Below are 17,688 nucleotides of genomic sequence, written 5' to 3' on the forward strand. Positions count from 1 at the left end.
ACGAGTTGTACCTATGAATCATACGCACACATACCCATGGGGAAATAGGGCCCAGGTTGAAAAATACCGAAGTTATCCTTTAAGAGGATAGTGACAAGGTGACAGATCGTAAGCAGTGCACATCCAAGAGGAAGTGAGGAAAATCGATGACACAGCATTGCGAAAATGCAAATATGGCGAGACAATTTGCCAAGCAGAGCAATTCAACCAGAGAAAAAGACTTTATAATTAACCATGTATCAAAAACAAATAAGGATTATAGGATTGATTTAAGCATAATTAATATATGTTAGCAAAAATAAACGTGTTTTACTTATATATGCCCATTAATGCATTTGTCTACATTTGAAAATGTTTGTGCCAAAAAGGGATATCTCACTCGTTAGCCTTTTTTCATTTTATTTATATTGTTGCATTACTGACTAGTCAGCCTGCTCTCACTCCAAAGTCGTCGAAATCAGGCGCTTGTGCAGTGACTTGTGGCGTCAGACATGACATAAGAGAGCGGTGTTCGCGTCCCAAAAGACTCTAAAGCCAAACCCTCTTCTTTTTTCCTAAACCTAACCACGGGCATTACTTGTTGGAGGGAAAAAAAAGTCAATTTGTGGTGTTGTACCGATGTAGCGCTTTTATTTTGAAAGAGACTGCATGTAAACTGTACATTTCCTGTGAAAATAGAACTGATTTACCAAACGTCAACATATGATGAGACTGGAGTGAGAATGTGTTGGACTGGTGCACACACCACTGCACACTATTTGTGTCCAGCTTTAATATCTCAGCTCATTTTCAACAGACATCTTCTTAACGTAGTAACTGTAACATCTGAACAGACGGCGGCATCAGTTTCAAATTTTTCAACAACACATGAAAGTAGCACTTCATTTAGATGAAAAATAAAACAAATGATAATGCTTAGTTGTCCTTACATTAATATATTTTTATTACAATAAAAATCTGACATCCGAGAAATCTTGGTACAGTGTGTAACAATTGGTTGAGGCCGAACAGAAATGTCGGCAGGGTCTTCCTACTAGATAACGACAATGCACAGACAGACATTACTTCACCCCTCATAAATTTCTACCACATCAATCTACCATTAGACTGACATAATTCAAATGATGAGAAGAAAAGCCTGCTGTGTATTCAAATCAAACACTAATCATTAACTGTTTTGCATGGACGTGTTATTTTTGTCCCATGTTGTCGCAGCATGTGTGCTCTAAGCTGAAACTCCCCAAAGGAAGCATTCATGAACAAAATATATTACATATATAGTCTGACAACGTCAGGGTAGAGTTCACGTTTACAGAAAAACAGCACCAGAAGGACAAAATAAAATCACACGAGATATTTCTCTTTGGTTAAGGTGAGGACCAAACCAGCTGCTGTTTGCTTGTCTGTGAAGTGATTTAATTCAAAGCTAATTCTTACAGCACGCTAATGCTCCTGCTCTGTGCAGAAACAGCAGAGGTAACACCAGACTGCTGGGGAGATTAAGCCAGGCTTCAGCTGTCAGTAGCACACACTCATTTTCCATCAACATATGAAAAATAGTCCAAATCAGACTCACAAAACACCTCAACAGCAGCACTCCCAGTATGGCTATGATGGTGTAGAAAGCTCTCCGCTTTGACTCGTCAACTCTTTCCCTGTCCCCGCCCTGTTCCCCTGGCCCTGGACGAATCAGAATGCGGAGAACAGAGAGGCTGCAGAAGGACACGATGATCAAGGAGAAACCCAAGAGGCAGAAATCCACAATTAAGAAGTTGCTTTCAGTAAACAGACACATTGCTCCAACAGAGAGCAGCCACACACACCCAATGCTGATATTTCTGATTCTGATCCCTCTCTCTCCTCTCAGGCTCAGGTAGGTGACGGGATGAACGACAGCCAGGTAGCGCTCCACACAGGTCAGGATGTGAAAACAAATCTCCCCATACCAGGTGAAGGCCCAAAGACGATGTCCCACACTTAGAATTATGTTATGAAACTCATAGATAACACAGCAGATGAAGGTGATCCCTAAGAGACCAACCAGCTCCATGGCGACCATGTGGTAGGCGAAGGTGTTTGAGTGACTCGTCACTACTGCTATGGAGGTGGAGCGCTGTCGCCGCCATCGTTGGAGACCCAGGTAGAGTACGAGGATGTAGAGAGGAAGGAGGAGGAGGAAGTTTGTGATGCAGTGTGTGATGAAGATGAGAGAGCTTGGACTGGTGATGAGGCATATAGTCAGGGAAGGAAGGAAGTCATTGGAAGAGGAGGAGGAGGAGTTTACTGCCATATCTGGAAGTGAAAAAGACAATCAAATGGAGGAAACATAAATTACATCCTTTGCATGTCCATCAGTCTTAGAACCCCACCAGCCCCACCACCACCCCAACTTCATCAGCTACGCTTATTAACAACACCTTAATGAGCAAAGTCAACTGGGTCACCTGGGGTTCTTGTTAAATGTTGGTCTCTTGTCTCAGACTCTCAGCATCCCCTCCATGTTGAGTTTCAGATGCTTCCATCAGGGCAGGTTTAGGAGGTTTTGCCTTCCTAAATGTAGCATTAAGAATCAACACATCCTTGCTCTGACCTCGTCACATATTGACGTTTGGTCATGGACCTTCCACGTCCACATACTATGTGCAAGGTACCCTGGGTGTGTTGGTTGTTGACGTTCTGGGACACCGTGTCAAGTTCTGCCTGTTACATGCTTGCTTCTTTCAAAATAAAAGCAGTATGTCGGTACAACACCGCGAATCGATGTTTCTTCCTAACGAATGTTAACCTGGAAACCAGATGCCCCGCCCCTAGCAAATACAAATTTGCACTGTACTGGAATCTGGCCCCGACGAGCAGAGCACTTTGAATGCCAAATCGGACCAATCAGATCAGTCTATCTGACAGAAGCGGGCTCTGGGCGGGTGTAACATGATGAGGACAGCGCTGTGCCATAGGAGTCGAAAAGTAAACAGCCAAGATGGCAGCTGCTGAAGGATCGCGTCCATTCAATTTAGCTTTGGAAGAAACGCTAAGCCAAGTACGCTTATCTTTTTCCTTGAGAGAGGAACAGAAGATAAAATAAATAAAGGGTAGGGCAGATAGAAGCCTTCGTTTCCAGGAAGGACATTTTTGCCAACGGGATACGGCAAAAGCAAAATACCGATAAAACCAATGGGGCTTAGTGTAATGAATACGTCACCTTGTTTTTTGCTCTGATTGGCCATCGTGCTATCCAAGTGTGTGCGGTGGCCTTTAATATGCCTCAGTTAGTGCCGCCGCTTGGGTAGGAAGGGTGTATCGTGAGGGCCAGACTCAAAATCTTTCTGGATGTCAGTCTGGATTTCCAGGCTAAATGAATGTGGTTAGGTTTAGGGAAAACGAACAGGGTTTGGCTTTAGAACCCGAGGAGACATGAACACCGCTCTCCCTGGTGAACGCCAGTGTTTGTTGGACCCATCCACCACCACTCCCGCCCACTTTACTTGGAGTTCCTCATTCTCGGAACCCATCGGCTGTATTCGGCGTCTGACTTCCGGCAGACGGCGATACAGCCTCTGGGGGCAGACCCCTGATTTTTTGGCATTCCGGTTTGATTTGGGCAGAGGAGGTGAATTTCTGTTTCCATCTTTAGTTTATATATAAGTAAATATGCTGAACCATTGCGATGGATTCAGAGTTTGCAGTGACGCCAGTTATGTTCAGCCTCGTTAGTTCACCGCACGGACCATTTAACCTGGCAACAACTGCAGCCGGCTCAAACGTGATTGGTCAATATCACTGTTATAAAAATTATGATCACGCTGTGTATGTACGCTGTGTACCGGTCAGTAGGATACTGTTTCTGTTTTGTACTTAAACACCACAACGTCAGCAGATTCATCAGCTCTGTATCTGTAGGGGAGGACAGGGAGGCTCGGATCAGAGACAAGTCAAGGACAGGCCATTTTGGATGGCCAGACAGGCAGGGTATTGTTCCAACAGAGGGACCGAAGATGATTGTGACGTTATCTACAAGTGTGTACTTGATAGAAACATCCGAGCTTCCCTGCCCACTTGTGCTGTATAATAGCTGATAGCAAACGCTCCTCCAGGGAGCCTTTTCTCTGTAACCTCATCTTGTGTGTTGCACTGTGAAACGCTCCTCTTGTACAAGATAATAAATTCGGTTAAACTTTGATATTTCGGTTCCGGTCTCTATTTGCTTTAAAGGTCATTACAAACAAATTCTTATCAATCACATGGACTACAAACAGCCTAGCACCGGAAACCAGGGCTCTTCCGCTCTTCTTCCGGAGGCAAGATCTCCGGGGTTTGCCTACAGACTCTACATTCACTGAATGTAGAGTCTGTATATAGAGACTAGGAGTTCCTTATCTCTCATTCCTGTGCCACTGTGTTTCCCCCTGATGCCACGGGTTGCCATTAAGCTACAACGGGGACCGGCCGAAATTAAAGGATAGCTTTTACGTTGGTGCCAAACGCCGGATTTCGACAGCGTCACCTCAGTCGAGCTCTGCCCAACTGCGGCCACGGACACACCTGCAGCTTCTTCTTTGCTGCAGCTGCTGATTTATCTCCTTTCTTTATTCCCTTTCTCACACATACTCTATCAGGCCCCATTCATCTGACTTCTGTTTTTACATCTATAATGGATTGTGAATGGAAATGTAGTAAAGTCAGATATTTGCATTGAAAGTACTTAAAAGTAAAAGGACACATTTTTAAAAACACTTAAAAATGTACAGGAAAGAAAAACCTCTGAGTTTACATAATACAGTATTCACTGTGCAAGCGTTCAAATAAATAAATAAATAAATAAATAAATTTGTTTTCAGTCATCCACACTTATGTGGACTTCAGGAGATGATGATATCAAAAAGTAGTAATAACACCAACCTTATCAGTATTTGTTTCTGATCTTCTCCCTCTGTGGACTCCAGTGTCCGAACATCTGATCCAAATATCCTGAGCTGACTGTAAATCACAGCCCCACTTCATACCTCCCTCCCTCCCTCTCTCTGTCTCTCCATTCAAATGTTCAATGACAAACTGGCGAATGACAAATGAATGACTTGCTGACAGATAAACCATTACGGTAATAGATCAAATGGAAAATATCCAACATTAATACTTTATTTGAATCATTTCATTGTTGTCTTACTGATCACATTCAGCCCGCTCACATACCACTACATACCAAGTATAAAATATGAGGGCAAAGTATGCAACAGTAAATGTGCGTCTCGGAGACAATTCTAGGTATCAGTATTACATGCATAAAGACATATTAGTTATACTTACTTGATGGATAGTTGACCAATTGGTCCCTGTGGTTTTGGCCGCCTCCTCCAATTTATTTTGGGCACATGAAAAAAGGTATCCAGCACTGCCCTGTTGATCAGAGGGGGGAAATCCTCTAATGTAGTTTCACAGTGTTTGGTAGTTTCTGTATCATCCCAGGACACATCGAGACCATGAATACTGGGCAGCAGGTCCCACTCGTCCTCTGTGGGCATGGAGTCACAGCAACCACAGGAGCACCACCACTCCTCAGAGATTTGCGCTCGTGCAGCCGCTGCTTCACCCTCGTCTGCTCATTGGCCCTCTCTCTCTCTGTCCACGTCTGCTCTTCAATTTGTAGGAGCTCCTCGTCCGTATACTCGGGCTCAAATAAGTAATAAAAGGGCTCATCTTCATTCTCAAAATCGGGTAAATATGCAGCCATGATACCGATGCAGTAAAACTCTCAACTGTACCACGGGACAAGCAGCGCTCCTCTGTTTTCTTCCGGCAACAAGCAAAGCTCTAGCGAGATGACGTCACAGTTGGGAGGAGGTGAAGGGTCAGGGAAAAGCTTAGTATGCTATTTACAGAGATAGCACTGGTGATCTGATCTGGTCAGTGGCAAAAAAAAAGCACTTTTAATACGCAAACTTATACGGGACGCATTTGCCCCCATATCTGCCTTGTGGCTGCCAGCTGCATCCGCTTCCCTCAATACTGAACCAATTTTAAAACGAGTTGTACCTATGAATCATACGCACACATACCCATGGGGAAATAGGGCCCAGGTTGAAAAATACCGAAGTTATCCTTTAAGAGGATAGTGACAAGGTGACAGATCGTAAGCAGTGCACATCCAAGAGGAAGTGAGGAAAATCGATGACACAGCATTGCGAAAATGCAAATATGGCAAGACAATTTGCCAAGCAGAGCAATTCAACCAGAGAAAAAGACTTTATAATTAACCATGTATCAAAAACAAATAAGGATTATAGGATTGATTTAAGCATAATTAATATATGTTAGCAAAAATAAACGTGTTTTACTTATATATGCCCATTAATGCATTTGTCTACATTTGAAAATGTTTGTGCCAAAAAGGGATATCTCACTCGTTAGCCTTTTTTCATTTTATTTATATTGTTGCATTACTGACTAGTCAGCCTGCTCTCACTCCAAAGTCGTCGAAATCAGGCGCTTGTGCAGTGACTTGTGGCGTCAGACATGACATAAGAGAGCGGTGTTCGCGTCCCAAAAGACTCTAAAGCCGAACCCTCTTCTTTTTTCCTAAACCTAACCACGGGCATTACTTGTTGGAGGGAAAAAAAAGTCAATTTGTGGTGTTGTACCGATGTAGCGCTTTTATTTTGAAAGAGACTGCATGTAAACTGTACATTTCCTGTGAAAATAGAACTGATTTACCAAACGTCAACATATGATGAGACTGGAGTGAGAATGTGTTGGACTGGTGCACACACCACTGCACACTATTTGTGTCCAGCTTTAATATCTCAGCTCATTTTCAACAGACATCTTCTTAACGTAGTAACTGTAACATCTGAACAGACGGCGGCATCAGTTTCAAATTTTTCAACAACACATGAAAGTAGCACTTCATTTAGATGAAAAATAAAACAAATGATAATGCTTAGTTGTCCTTACATTAATATATTTTTATTACAATAAAAATCTGACATCCGAGAAATCTTGGTACAGTGTGTAACAATTGGTTGAGGCCGAACAGAAATGTCGGCAGGGTCTTCCTACTAGATAACGACAATGCACAGACAGACATTACTTCACCCCTCATAAATTTCTACCACATCAATCTACCATTAGACTGACATAATTCAAATGATGAGAAGAAAAGCCTGCTGTGTATTCAAATCAAACACTAATCATTAACTGTTTTGCATGGACGTGTTATTTTTGTCCCATGTTGTCGCAGCATGTGTGCTCTAAGCTGAAACTCTCCAAAGGAAGCATTCATGAACAAAATATATTACATATATAGTCTGACAACGTCAGGGTAGAGTTCACGTTTACAGAAAAACAGCACCAGAAGGACAAAATAAAATCACACGAGATATTTCTCTTTGGTTAAGGTGAGGACCAAACCAGCTGCTGTTTGCTTGTCTGTGAAGTGATTTAATTCAAAGCTAATTCTTACAGCACGCTAATGCTCCTGCTCTGTGCAGAAACAGCAGAGGTAACACCAGACTGCTGGGGAGATTAAGCCAGGCTTCAGCTGTCAGTAGCACACACTCATTTTCCATCAACATATGAAAAATAGTCCAAATCAGACTCACAAAACACCTCAACAGCAGCACTCCCAGTATGGCTATGATGGTGTAGAAAGCTCTCCGCTTTGACTCGTCAACTCTTTCCCTGTCCCCGCCCTGTTCCCCTGGCCCTGGACGAATCAGAATGCGGAGAACAGAGAGGCTGCAGAAGGACACGATGATCAAGGAGAAACCCAAGAGGCAGAAATCCACAATTAAGAAGTTGCTTTCAGTAAACAGACACATTGCTCCAACAGAGAGCAGCCACACACACCCAATGCTGATATTTCTGATTCTGATCCCTCTCTCTCCTCTCAGGCTCAGGTAGGTGACGGGATGAACGACAGCCAGGTAGCGCTCCACACAGGTCAGGATGTGAAAACAAATCTCCCCATACCAGGTGAAGGCCCAAAGACGATGTCCCACACTTAGAATTATGTTATGAAACTCATAGATAACACAGCAGATGAAGGTGATCCCTAAGAGACCAACCAGCTCCATGGCGACCATGTGGTAGGCGAAGGTGTTTGAGTGACTCGTCACTACTGCTATGGAGGTGGAGCGCTGTCGCCGCCATCGTTGGAGACCCAGGTAGAGTACGAGGATGTAGAGAGGAAGGAGGAGGAGGAAGTTTGTGATGCAGTGTGTGATGAAGATGAGAGAGCTTGGACTGGTGATGAGGCATATAGTCAGGGAAGGAAGGAAGTCATTGGAAGAGGAGGAGGAGGAGTTTACTGCCATATCTGGAAGTGAAAAAGACAATCAAATGGAGGAAACATAAATTACATCCTTTGCATGTCCATCAGTCTTAGAACCCCACCAGCCCCACCACCACCCCAACTTCATCAGCTACGCTTATTAACAACACCTTAATGAGCAAAGTCAACTGGGTCACCTGGGGTTCTTGTTAAATGTTGGTCTCTTGTCTCAGACTCTCAGCATCCCCTCCATGTTGAGTTTCAGATGCTTCCATCAGGGCAGGTTTAGGAGGTTTTGCCTTCCTAAATGTAGCATTAAGAATCAACACATCCTTGCTCCGACCTCGTCACATATTGACGTTTGGTCATGGACCTTCCACGTCCACATACTATGTGCAAGGTACCCTGGGTGTGTTGGTTGTTGACGTTCTGGGACACCGTGTCAAGTTCTGCCTGTTACATGCTTGCTTCTTTCAAAATAAAAGCAGTATGTCGGTACAACACCGCGAATCGATGTTTCTTCCTAACGAATGTTAACCTGGAAACCAGATGCCCCGCCCCTAGCAAATACAAATTTGCACTGTACTGGAATCTGGCCCCGACGAGCAGAGCACTTTGAATGCCAAATTGGACCAACGAACAGGGTTTGGCTTTAGAACCCGAGGAGACATGAACACCGCTCTCCCTGGTGAACGCCAGTGTTTGTTGGACCCATCCACCACCACTCCCGCCCACTTTACTTGGAGTTCCTCATTCTCGGAACCCATCGGCTGTATTCGGCGTCTGACTTCCGGCAGACGGTGATACAGCCTCTGGGGGCAGACCCCTGATTTTTTGGCATTCCGGTTTGATTTGGGCAGAGGAGGTGAATTTCTGTTTCCATCTTTAGTTTATATATAAGTAAATATGCTGAACCATTGCGATGGATTCAGAGTTTGCAGTGACGCCAGTTATGTTCAGCCTCGTTAGTTCACCGCACGGACCATTTAACCTGGCAACAACTGCAGCCGGCTCAAACGTGATTGGTCAATATCACTGTTATAAAAATTATGATCACGCTGTGTATGTACGCTGTGTACCGGTCAGTAGGATACTGTTTCTGTTTTGTACTTAAACACCACAACGTCAGCAGATTCATCAGCTCTGTATCTGTAGGGGAGGACAGGGAGGCTCGGATCAGAGACAAGTCAAGGACAGGCCATTTTGGATGGCCAGACAGGCAGGGTATTGTTCCAACAGAGGGACCGAAGATGATTGTGACGTTATCTACAAGTGTGTACTTGATAGAAACATCCGAGCTTCCCTGCCCACTTGTGCTGTATAATAGCTGATAGCAAACGCTCCTCCAGGGAGCCTTTTCTCTGTAACCTCATCTTGTGTGTTGCACTGTGAAACGCTCCTCTTGTACAAGATAATAAATTCGGTTAAACTTTGATATTTCGGTTCCGGTCTCTATTTGCTTTAAAGGTCATTACAAACAAATTCTTATCAATCACATGGACTACAAACAGCCTAGCACCGGAAACCAGGGCTCTTCCGCTCTTCTTCCGGAGGCAAGATCTCCGGGGTTTGCCTACAGACTCTACATTCACTGAATGTAGAGTCTGTATATAGAGACTAGGAGTTCCTTATCTCTCATTCCTGTGCCACTGTGTTTCCCTCTGATGCCACGGGTTGCCATTAAGCTACAACGGGGACCGGCCGAAATTAAAGGATAGCTTTTACGTTGGTGCCAAACGCCGGATTTCGACAGCGTCACCTCAGTCGAGCTCTGCCCAACTGCGGCCACGGACACACCTGCAGCTTCTTCTTTGCTGCAGCTGCTGATTTATCTCCTTTCTTTATTCCCTTTCTCACACATACTCTATCAGGCCCCATTCATCTGACTTCTGTTTTTAAATCTATAATGGATTGTGAATGGAAATGTAGTAAAGTCAGATATTTGCATTGAAAGTACTTAAAAGTAAAAGGACACATTTTTAAAAACACTTAAAAATGTACAGGAAAGAAAAACCTCTGAGTTTACATAATACAGTATTCACTGTGCAAGCGTTCAAATAAATAAATAAATAAATAAATTTGTTTTCAGTCATCCACACTTATGTGGACTTCAGGAGATGATGATATCAAAAAGTAGTAATAACACCAACCTTATCAGTATTTGTTTCTGATCTTCTCCCTCTGTGGACTCCAGTGTCCGAACATCTGATCCAAATATCCTGAGCTGACTGTAAATCACAGCCCCACTTCATACCTCCCTCCCTCCCTCTCTCTGTCTCTCCATTCAAATGTTCAATGACAAACTGGCGAATGACAAATGAATGACTTGCTGACAGATAAACCATTACGGTAATAGATCAAATGGAAAATATCCAACATTAATACTTTATTTGAATCATTTCATTGTTGTCTTACTGATCACATTCAGCCCGCTCACATACCACTACATACCAAGTATAAAATATGAGGGCAAAGTATGCAACAGTAAATGTGCGTCTCGGAGACAATTCTAGGTATCAGTATTACATGCATAAAGACATATTAGTTATACTTACTTGATGGATAGTTGACCAATTGGTCCCTGTGGTTTTGGCCGCCTCCTCCAATTTATTTTGGGCACATGAAAAAAGGTATCCAGCACTGCCCTGTTGATCAGAGGGGGGAAATCCTCTAATGTAGTTTCACAGTGTTTGGTAGTTTCTGTATCATCCCAGGACACATCGAGACCATGAATACTGGGCAGCAGGTCCCACTCGTCCTCTGTTGGCATGGAGTCACAGCAACCACAGGAGCACCACCACTCCTCAGAGATTTGCGCTCGCGCAGCCGCTGCTTCACCCTCGTCTGCTCATTGGCCCTCTCTCTCTCTATCCACGTCTGCTCTTCAATTTGTAGGAGCTCCTCGTCCGTATACTCGGGCTCAAATAAGTAATAAAAGGGCTCATCTTCATTCTCAAAATCGGGTAAATATGCAGCCATGATACCGATGCAGTAAAACTCTCAACTGTACCACGGGACAAGCAGCGCTCCTCTGTTTTCTTCCGGCAACAAGCAAAGCTCTAGCGAGATGACGTCACAGTTGGGAGGAGGTGAAGGGTCAGGGAAAAGCTTAGTATGCTATTTACAGAGATAGCACTGGTGATCTGATCTGGTCAGTGGCAAAAAAAAAGCACTTTTAATACGCAAACTTATACGGGACGCATTTGCCCCCATATCTGCCTTGTGGCTGCCAGCTGCATCCGCTTCCCTCAATACTGAACCAATTTTAAAACGAGTTGTACCTATGAATCATACGCACACATACCCATGGGGAAATAGGGCCCAGGTTGAAAAATACCGAAGTTATCCTTTAAGAGGATAGTGACAAGGTGACAGATCGTAAGCAGTGCACATCCAAGAGGAAGTGAGGAAAATCGATGACACAGCATTGCGAAAATGCAAATATGGCAAGACAATTTGCCAAGCAGAGCAATTCAACCAGAGAAAAAGACTTTATAATTAACCATGTATCAAAAACAAATAAGGATTATAGGATTGATTTAAGCATAATTAATATATGTTAGCAAAAATAAACGTGTTTTACTTATATATGCCCATTAATGCATTTGTCTACATTTGAAAATGTTTGTGCCAAAAAGGGATATCTCACTCGTTAGCCTTTTTTCATTTTATTTATATTGTTGCATTACTGACTAGTCAGCCTGCTCTCACTCCAAAGTCGTCGAAATCAGGCGCTTGTGCAGTGACTTGTGGCGTCAGACATGACATAAGAGAGTGGTGTTCGCGTCCCAAAAGACTCTAAAGCCGAACCCTCTTCTTTTTTCCTAAACCTAACCACGGGCATTACTTGTTGGAGGGAAAAAAAAGTCAATTTGTGGTGTTGTACCGATGTAGCGCTTTTATTTTGAAAGAGACTGCATGTAAACTGTACATTTCCTGTGAAAATAGAACTGATTTACCAAACGTCAACATATGATGAGACTGGAGTGAGAATGTGTTGGACTGGTGCACACACCACTGCACACTATTTGTGTCCAGCTTTAATATCTCAGCTCATTTTCAACAGACATCTTCTTAACGTAGTAACTGTAACATCTGAACAGACGGCGGCATCAGTTTCAAATTTTTCAACAACACATGAAAGTAGCACTTCATTTAGATGAAAAATAAAACAAATGATAATGCTTAGTTGTCCTTACATTAATATATTTTTATTACAATAAAAATCTGACATCCGAGAAATCTTGGTACAGTGTGTAACAATTGGTTGAGGCCGAACAGAAATGTCGGCAGGGTCTTCCTACTAGATAACGACAATGCACAGACAGACATTACTTCACCCCTCATAAATTTCTACCACATCAATCTACCATTAGACTGACATAATTCAAATGATGAGAAGAAAAGCCTGCTGTGTATTCAAATCAAACACTAATCATTAACTGTTTTGCATGGACGTGTTATTTTTGTCCCATGTTGTCGCAGCATGTGTGCTCTAAGCTGAAACTCTCCAAAGGAAGCATTCATGAACAAAATATATTACATATATAGTCTGACAACGTCAGGGTAGAGTTCACGTTTACAGAAAAACAGCACCAGAAGGACAAAATAAAATCACACGAGATATTTCTCTTTGGTTAAGGTGAGGACCAAACCAGCTGCTGTTTGCTTGTCTGTGAAGTGATTTAATTCAAAGCTAATTCTTACAGCACGCTAATGCTCCTGCTCTGTGCAGAAACAGCAGAGGTAACACCAGACTGCTGGGGAGATTAAGCCAGGCTTCAGCTGTCAGTAGCACACACTCATTTTCCATCAACATATGAAAAATAGTCCAAATCAGACTCACAAAACACCTCAACAGCAGCACTCCCAGTATGGCTATGATGGTGTAGAAAGCTCTCCGCTTTGACTCGTCAACTCTTTCCCTGTCCCCGCCCTGTTCCCCTGGCCCTGGACGAATCAGAATGCGGAGAACAGAGAGGCTGCAGAAGGACACGATGATCAAGGAGAAACCCAAGAGGCAGAAATCCACAATTAAGAAGTTGTCTTCAGTAAACAGACACATTGCTCCAACAGAGAGCAGCCACACACACCCAATGCTGATATTTCTGATTCTGATCCCTCTCTCTCCTCTCAGGCTCAGGTAGGTGACGGGATGAACGACAGCCAGGTAGCGCTCCACACAGGTCAGGATGTGAAAACAAATCTCCCCATACCAGGTGAAGGCCCAAAGACGATGTCCCACACTTAGAATTATGTTATGAAACTCATAGATAACACAGCAGATGAAGGTGATCCCTAAGAGACCAACCAGCTCCATGGCGACCATGTGGTAGGCGAAGGTGTTTGAGTGACTCGTCACTACTGCTATGGAGGTGGAGCGCTGTCGCCGCCATCGTTGGAGACCCAGGTAGAGTACGAGGATGTAGAGAGGAAGGAGGAGGAGGAAGTTTGTGATGCAGTGTGTGATGAAGATGAGAGAGCTTGGACTGGTGATGAGGCATATAGTCAGGGAAGGAAGGAAGTCATTGGAAGAGGAGGAGGAGGAGTTTACTGCCATATCTGGAAGTGAAAAAGACAATCAAATGGAGGAAACATAAATTACATCCTTTGCATGTCCATCAGTCTTAGAACCCCACCAGCCCCACCACCACCCCAACTTCATCAGCTACGCTTATTAACAACACCTTAATGAGCAAAGTCAACTGGGTCACCTGGGGTTCTTGTTAAATGTTGGTCTCTTGTCTCAGACTCTCAGCATCCCCTCCATGTTGAGTTTCAGATGCTTCCATCAGGGCAGGTTTAGGAGGTTTTGCCTTCCTAAATGTAGCATTAAGAATCAACACATCCTTGCTCCGACCTCGTCACATATTGACGTTTGGTCATGGACCTTCCACGTCCACATACTATGTGCAAGGTACCCTGGGTGTGTTGGTTGTTGACGTTCTGGGACACCGTGTCAAGTTCTGCCTGTTACATGCTTGCTTCTTTCAAAATAAAAGCAGTATGTCGGTACAACACCGCGAATCGATGTTTCTTCCTAACGAATGTTAACCTGGAAACCAGATGCCCCGCCCCTAGCAAATACAAATTTGCACTGTACTGGAATCTGGCCCCGACGAGCAGAGCACTTTGAATGCCAAATCGGACCAATCAGATCAGTCTATCTGACAGAGGCGGGCTCTGGGCGGGTGTAACATGATGAGGACAGCGCTGTGCCATAGGAGTCGAAAAGTAAACAGCCAAGATGGCAGCTGCTGAAGGATCGCGTCCATTCAATTTAGCTTTGGAAGAAACGCTAAGCCAAGTACGCTTATCTTTTTCCTTGAGAGAGGAACAGAAGATAAAATAAATAAAGGGTAGGGCAGATAGAAGCCTTCGTTTCCAGGAAGGACATTTTTGCCAACGGGATACGGCAAAAGCAAAATACCGATAAAACCAATGGGGCTTAGTGTAATGAATACGTCACCTTGTTTTTTGCTCTGATTGGCCATCGTGCTATCCAAGTGTGTGCGGTGGCCTTTAATATGCCTCAGTTAGTGCCGCCGCTTGGGTAGGAAGGGTGTATCGTGAGGGCCAGACTCAAAATCTTTCTGGATGTCAGTCTGGATTTCCAGGCTAAATGAATGTGGTTAGGTTTAGGGAAAACGAACAGGGTTTGGCTTTAGAACCCGAGGAGACATGAACACCGCTCTCCCTGGTGAACGCCAGTGTTTGTTGGACCCATCCACCACCACTCCCGCCCACTTTACTTGGAGTTCCTCATTCTCGGAACCCATCGGCTGTATTCGGCGTCTGACTTCCGGCAGACGGCGATACAGCCTCTGGGGGCAGACCCCTGATTTTTTGGCATTCCGGTTTGATTTGGGCAGAGGAGGTGAATTTCTGTTTCCATCTTTAGTTTATATATAAGTAAATATGCTGAACCATTGCGATGGATTCAGAGTTTGCAGTGACGCCAGTTATGTTCAGCCTCGTTAGTTCACCGCACGGACCATTTAACCTGGCAACAACTGCAGCCGGCTCAAACGTGATTGGTCAATATCACTGTTATAAAAATTATGATCACGCTGTGTATGTACGCTGTGTACCGGTCAGTAGGATACTGTTTCTGTTTTGTACTTAAACACCACAACGTCAGCAGATTCATCAGCTCTGTATCTGTAGGGGAGGACAGGGAGGCTCGGATCAGAGACAAGTCAAGGACAGGCCATTTTGGATGGCCAGACAGGCAGGGTATTGTTCCAACAGAGGGACCGAAGATGATTGTGACGTTATCTACAAGTGTGTACTTGATAGAAACATCCGAGCTTCCCTGCCCACTTGTGCTGTATAATAGCTGATAGCAAACGCTCCTCCAGGGAGCCTTTTCTCTGTAACCTCATCTTGTGTGTTGCACTGTGAAACGCTCCTCTTGTACAAGATAATAAATTCGGTTAAACTTTGATATTTCGGTTCCGGTCTCTATTTGCTTTAAAGGTCATTACAAACAAATTCTTATCAATCACATGGACTACAAACAGCCTAGCACCGGAAACCAGGGCTCTTCCGCTCTTCTACTGAAGGGGGCAAGATCTCCGGGGTTTGCCTACAGACTCTACATTCACTGAATGTAGAGTCTGTATATAGAGACTAGGAGTTCCTTATCTCTCATTCCTGTGCCACTGTGTTTCCCCCTGATGCCACGGGTTGCCATTAAGCTACAACGGCGACCGGCCGAAATTAAAGGATAGCTTTTACGTTGGTGCCAAACGCCGGATTTCGACAGCGTCACCTCAGTCGAGCTCTGCCCAACTGCGGCCACGGACACACCTGCAGCTTCTTCTTTGCTGCAGCTGCTGATTTATCTCCTTTCTTTATTCCCTTTCTCACACATACTCTATCAGGCCCCATTCATCTGACTTCTGTTTTTAAATCTATAATGGATTGTGAATGGAAATGTAGTAAAGTCAGATATTTGCATTGAAAGTACTTAAAAGTAAAAGGACACATTTTTAAAAACACTTAAAAATGTACAGGAAAGAAAAACCTCTGAGTTTACATAATACAGTATTCACTGTGCAAGCGTTCAAATAAATAAATAAATAAATAAATTTGTTTTCAGTCATCCACACTTATGTGGACTTCAGGAGATGATGATATCAAAAAGTAGTAATAACACCAACCTTATCAGTATTTGTTTCTGATCTTCTCCCTCTGTGGACTCCAGTGTCCGAACATCTGATCCAAATATCCTGAGCTGACTGTAAATCACAGCCCCACTTCATACCTCCCTCCCTCCCTCTCTCTGTCTCTCCATTCAAATGTTCAATGACAAACTGGCGAATGACAAATGAATGACTTGCTGACAGATAAACCATTACGGTAATAGATCAAATGGAAAATATCCAACATTAATACTTTATTTGAATCATTTCATTGTTGTCTTACTGATCACATTCAGCCCGCTCACATACCACTACATACCAAGTATAAAATATGAGGGCAAAGTATGCAACAGTAAATGTGCGTCTCGGAGACAATTCTAGGTATCAGTATTACATGCATAAAGACATATTAGTTATACTTACTTGATGGATAGTTGACCAATTGGTCCCTGTGGTTTTGGCCGCCTCCTCCAATTTATTTTGGGCACATGAAAAAAGGTATCCAGCACTGCCCTGTTGATCAGAGGGGGGAAATCCTCTAATGTAGTTTCACAGTGTTTGGTAGTTTCTGTATCATCCCAGGACACATCGAGACCATGAATACTGGGCAGCAGGTCCCACTCGTCCTCTGTGGGCATGGAGTCACAGCAACCACAGGAGCACCACCACTCCTCAGAGATTTGCGCTCGCGCAGCCGCTGCTTCACCCTCGTCTGCTCATTGGCCCTCTCTCTCTCTATCCACGTCTGCTCTTCAATTTGTAGGAGCTCCTCGTCCGTATACTCGGGCTCAAATAAGTAATAAAAGGGCTCATCTTCATTCTCAAAATCGGGTAAATATGCAGCCATGATACCGATGCAGTAAAACTCTCAACTGTACCACGGGACAAGCAGCGCTCCTCTGTTTTCTTCCGGCAACAAGCAAAGCTCTAGCGAGATGACGTCACAGTTGGGAGGAGGTGAAGGGTCAGGGAAAAGCTTAGTATGCTATTTACAGAGATAGCACTGGTGATCTGATCTGGTCAGTGGCAAAAAAAAAGCACTTTTAATACGCAAACTTATACGGGACGCATTTGCCCCCATATCTGCCTTGTGGCTGCCAGCTGCATCCGCTTCCCTCAATACTGAACCAATTTTAAAACGATTTGTACCTATGAATCATACGCACACATACCCATGGGGAAATAGGGCCCAGGTTGAAAAATACCGAAGTTATCCTTTAAGAGGATAGTGACAAGGTGACAGATCGTAAGCAGTGCACATCCAAGAGGAAGTGAGGA

General features: G+C 43.9%; 3 protein-coding genes across 3 annotated transcripts; all 3 read right to left on the reverse strand.

Annotated features, from left to right (window-relative positions):
* Window positions 1-925: 925 nt before the first annotated feature.
* On the reverse strand, window positions 926-5,500 carry LOC144459811 (uncharacterized). Its single transcript, XM_078164494.1, has 2 exons — window positions 5,302-5,500; window positions 926-2,292 (listed from the first exon to the last, which is right to left on the reverse strand). The coding sequence occupies exon 2, from the start codon at window positions 2,288-2,290 to the stop codon at window positions 1,427-1,429; it is 864 nt and encodes a 287-aa protein (XP_078020620.1). The 5' UTR covers window positions 2,291-2,292; window positions 5,302-5,500; the 3' UTR covers window positions 926-1,426.
* Window positions 5,501-6,941: 1,441 nt separating this feature from the next.
* Window positions 6,942-11,017, reverse strand: LOC144459810 (uncharacterized). The gene is made up of 2 exons (XM_078164493.1): window positions 10,819-11,017; window positions 6,942-8,308 (listed from the first exon to the last, which is right to left on the reverse strand). The coding sequence occupies exon 2, from the start codon at window positions 8,304-8,306 to the stop codon at window positions 7,443-7,445; it is 864 nt and encodes a 287-aa protein (XP_078020619.1). The 5' UTR covers window positions 8,307-8,308; window positions 10,819-11,017; the 3' UTR covers window positions 6,942-7,442.
* Window positions 11,018-12,458: 1,441 nt separating this feature from the next.
* Window positions 12,459-17,416, reverse strand: LOC144459807 (uncharacterized). The gene is made up of 2 exons (XM_078164489.1): window positions 16,834-17,416; window positions 12,459-13,825 (listed from the first exon to the last, which is right to left on the reverse strand). The coding sequence occupies exon 2, from the start codon at window positions 13,821-13,823 to the stop codon at window positions 12,960-12,962; it is 864 nt and encodes a 287-aa protein (XP_078020615.1). The 5' UTR covers window positions 13,824-13,825; window positions 16,834-17,416; the 3' UTR covers window positions 12,459-12,959.
* Window positions 17,417-17,688: the final 272 nt, after the last annotated feature.

The sequence above is a fragment of the Epinephelus lanceolatus genome, chromosome 22 (genome assembly GCF_041903045.1).
Source record: "Epinephelus lanceolatus isolate andai-2023 chromosome 22, ASM4190304v1, whole genome shotgun sequence".
NCBI lineage: Eukaryota > Metazoa > Chordata > Actinopteri > Perciformes > Serranidae > Epinephelus > Epinephelus lanceolatus.

Excerpts from the sequence above, each read along its gene's own strand:
- LOC144459811 (XM_078164494.1), bottom strand. The coding sequence starts at position 2,290 with ATGGCAGTAAACTCCTCCTCCTCCTCTTCCAATGACTTCCTTCCTTCC.
- LOC144459810 (XM_078164493.1), bottom strand. The coding sequence starts at position 8,306 with ATGGCAGTAAACTCCTCCTCCTCCTCTTCCAATGACTTCCTTCCTTCC.
- LOC144459807 (XM_078164489.1), bottom strand. The coding sequence starts at position 13,823 with ATGGCAGTAAACTCCTCCTCCTCCTCTTCCAATGACTTCCTTCCTTCC.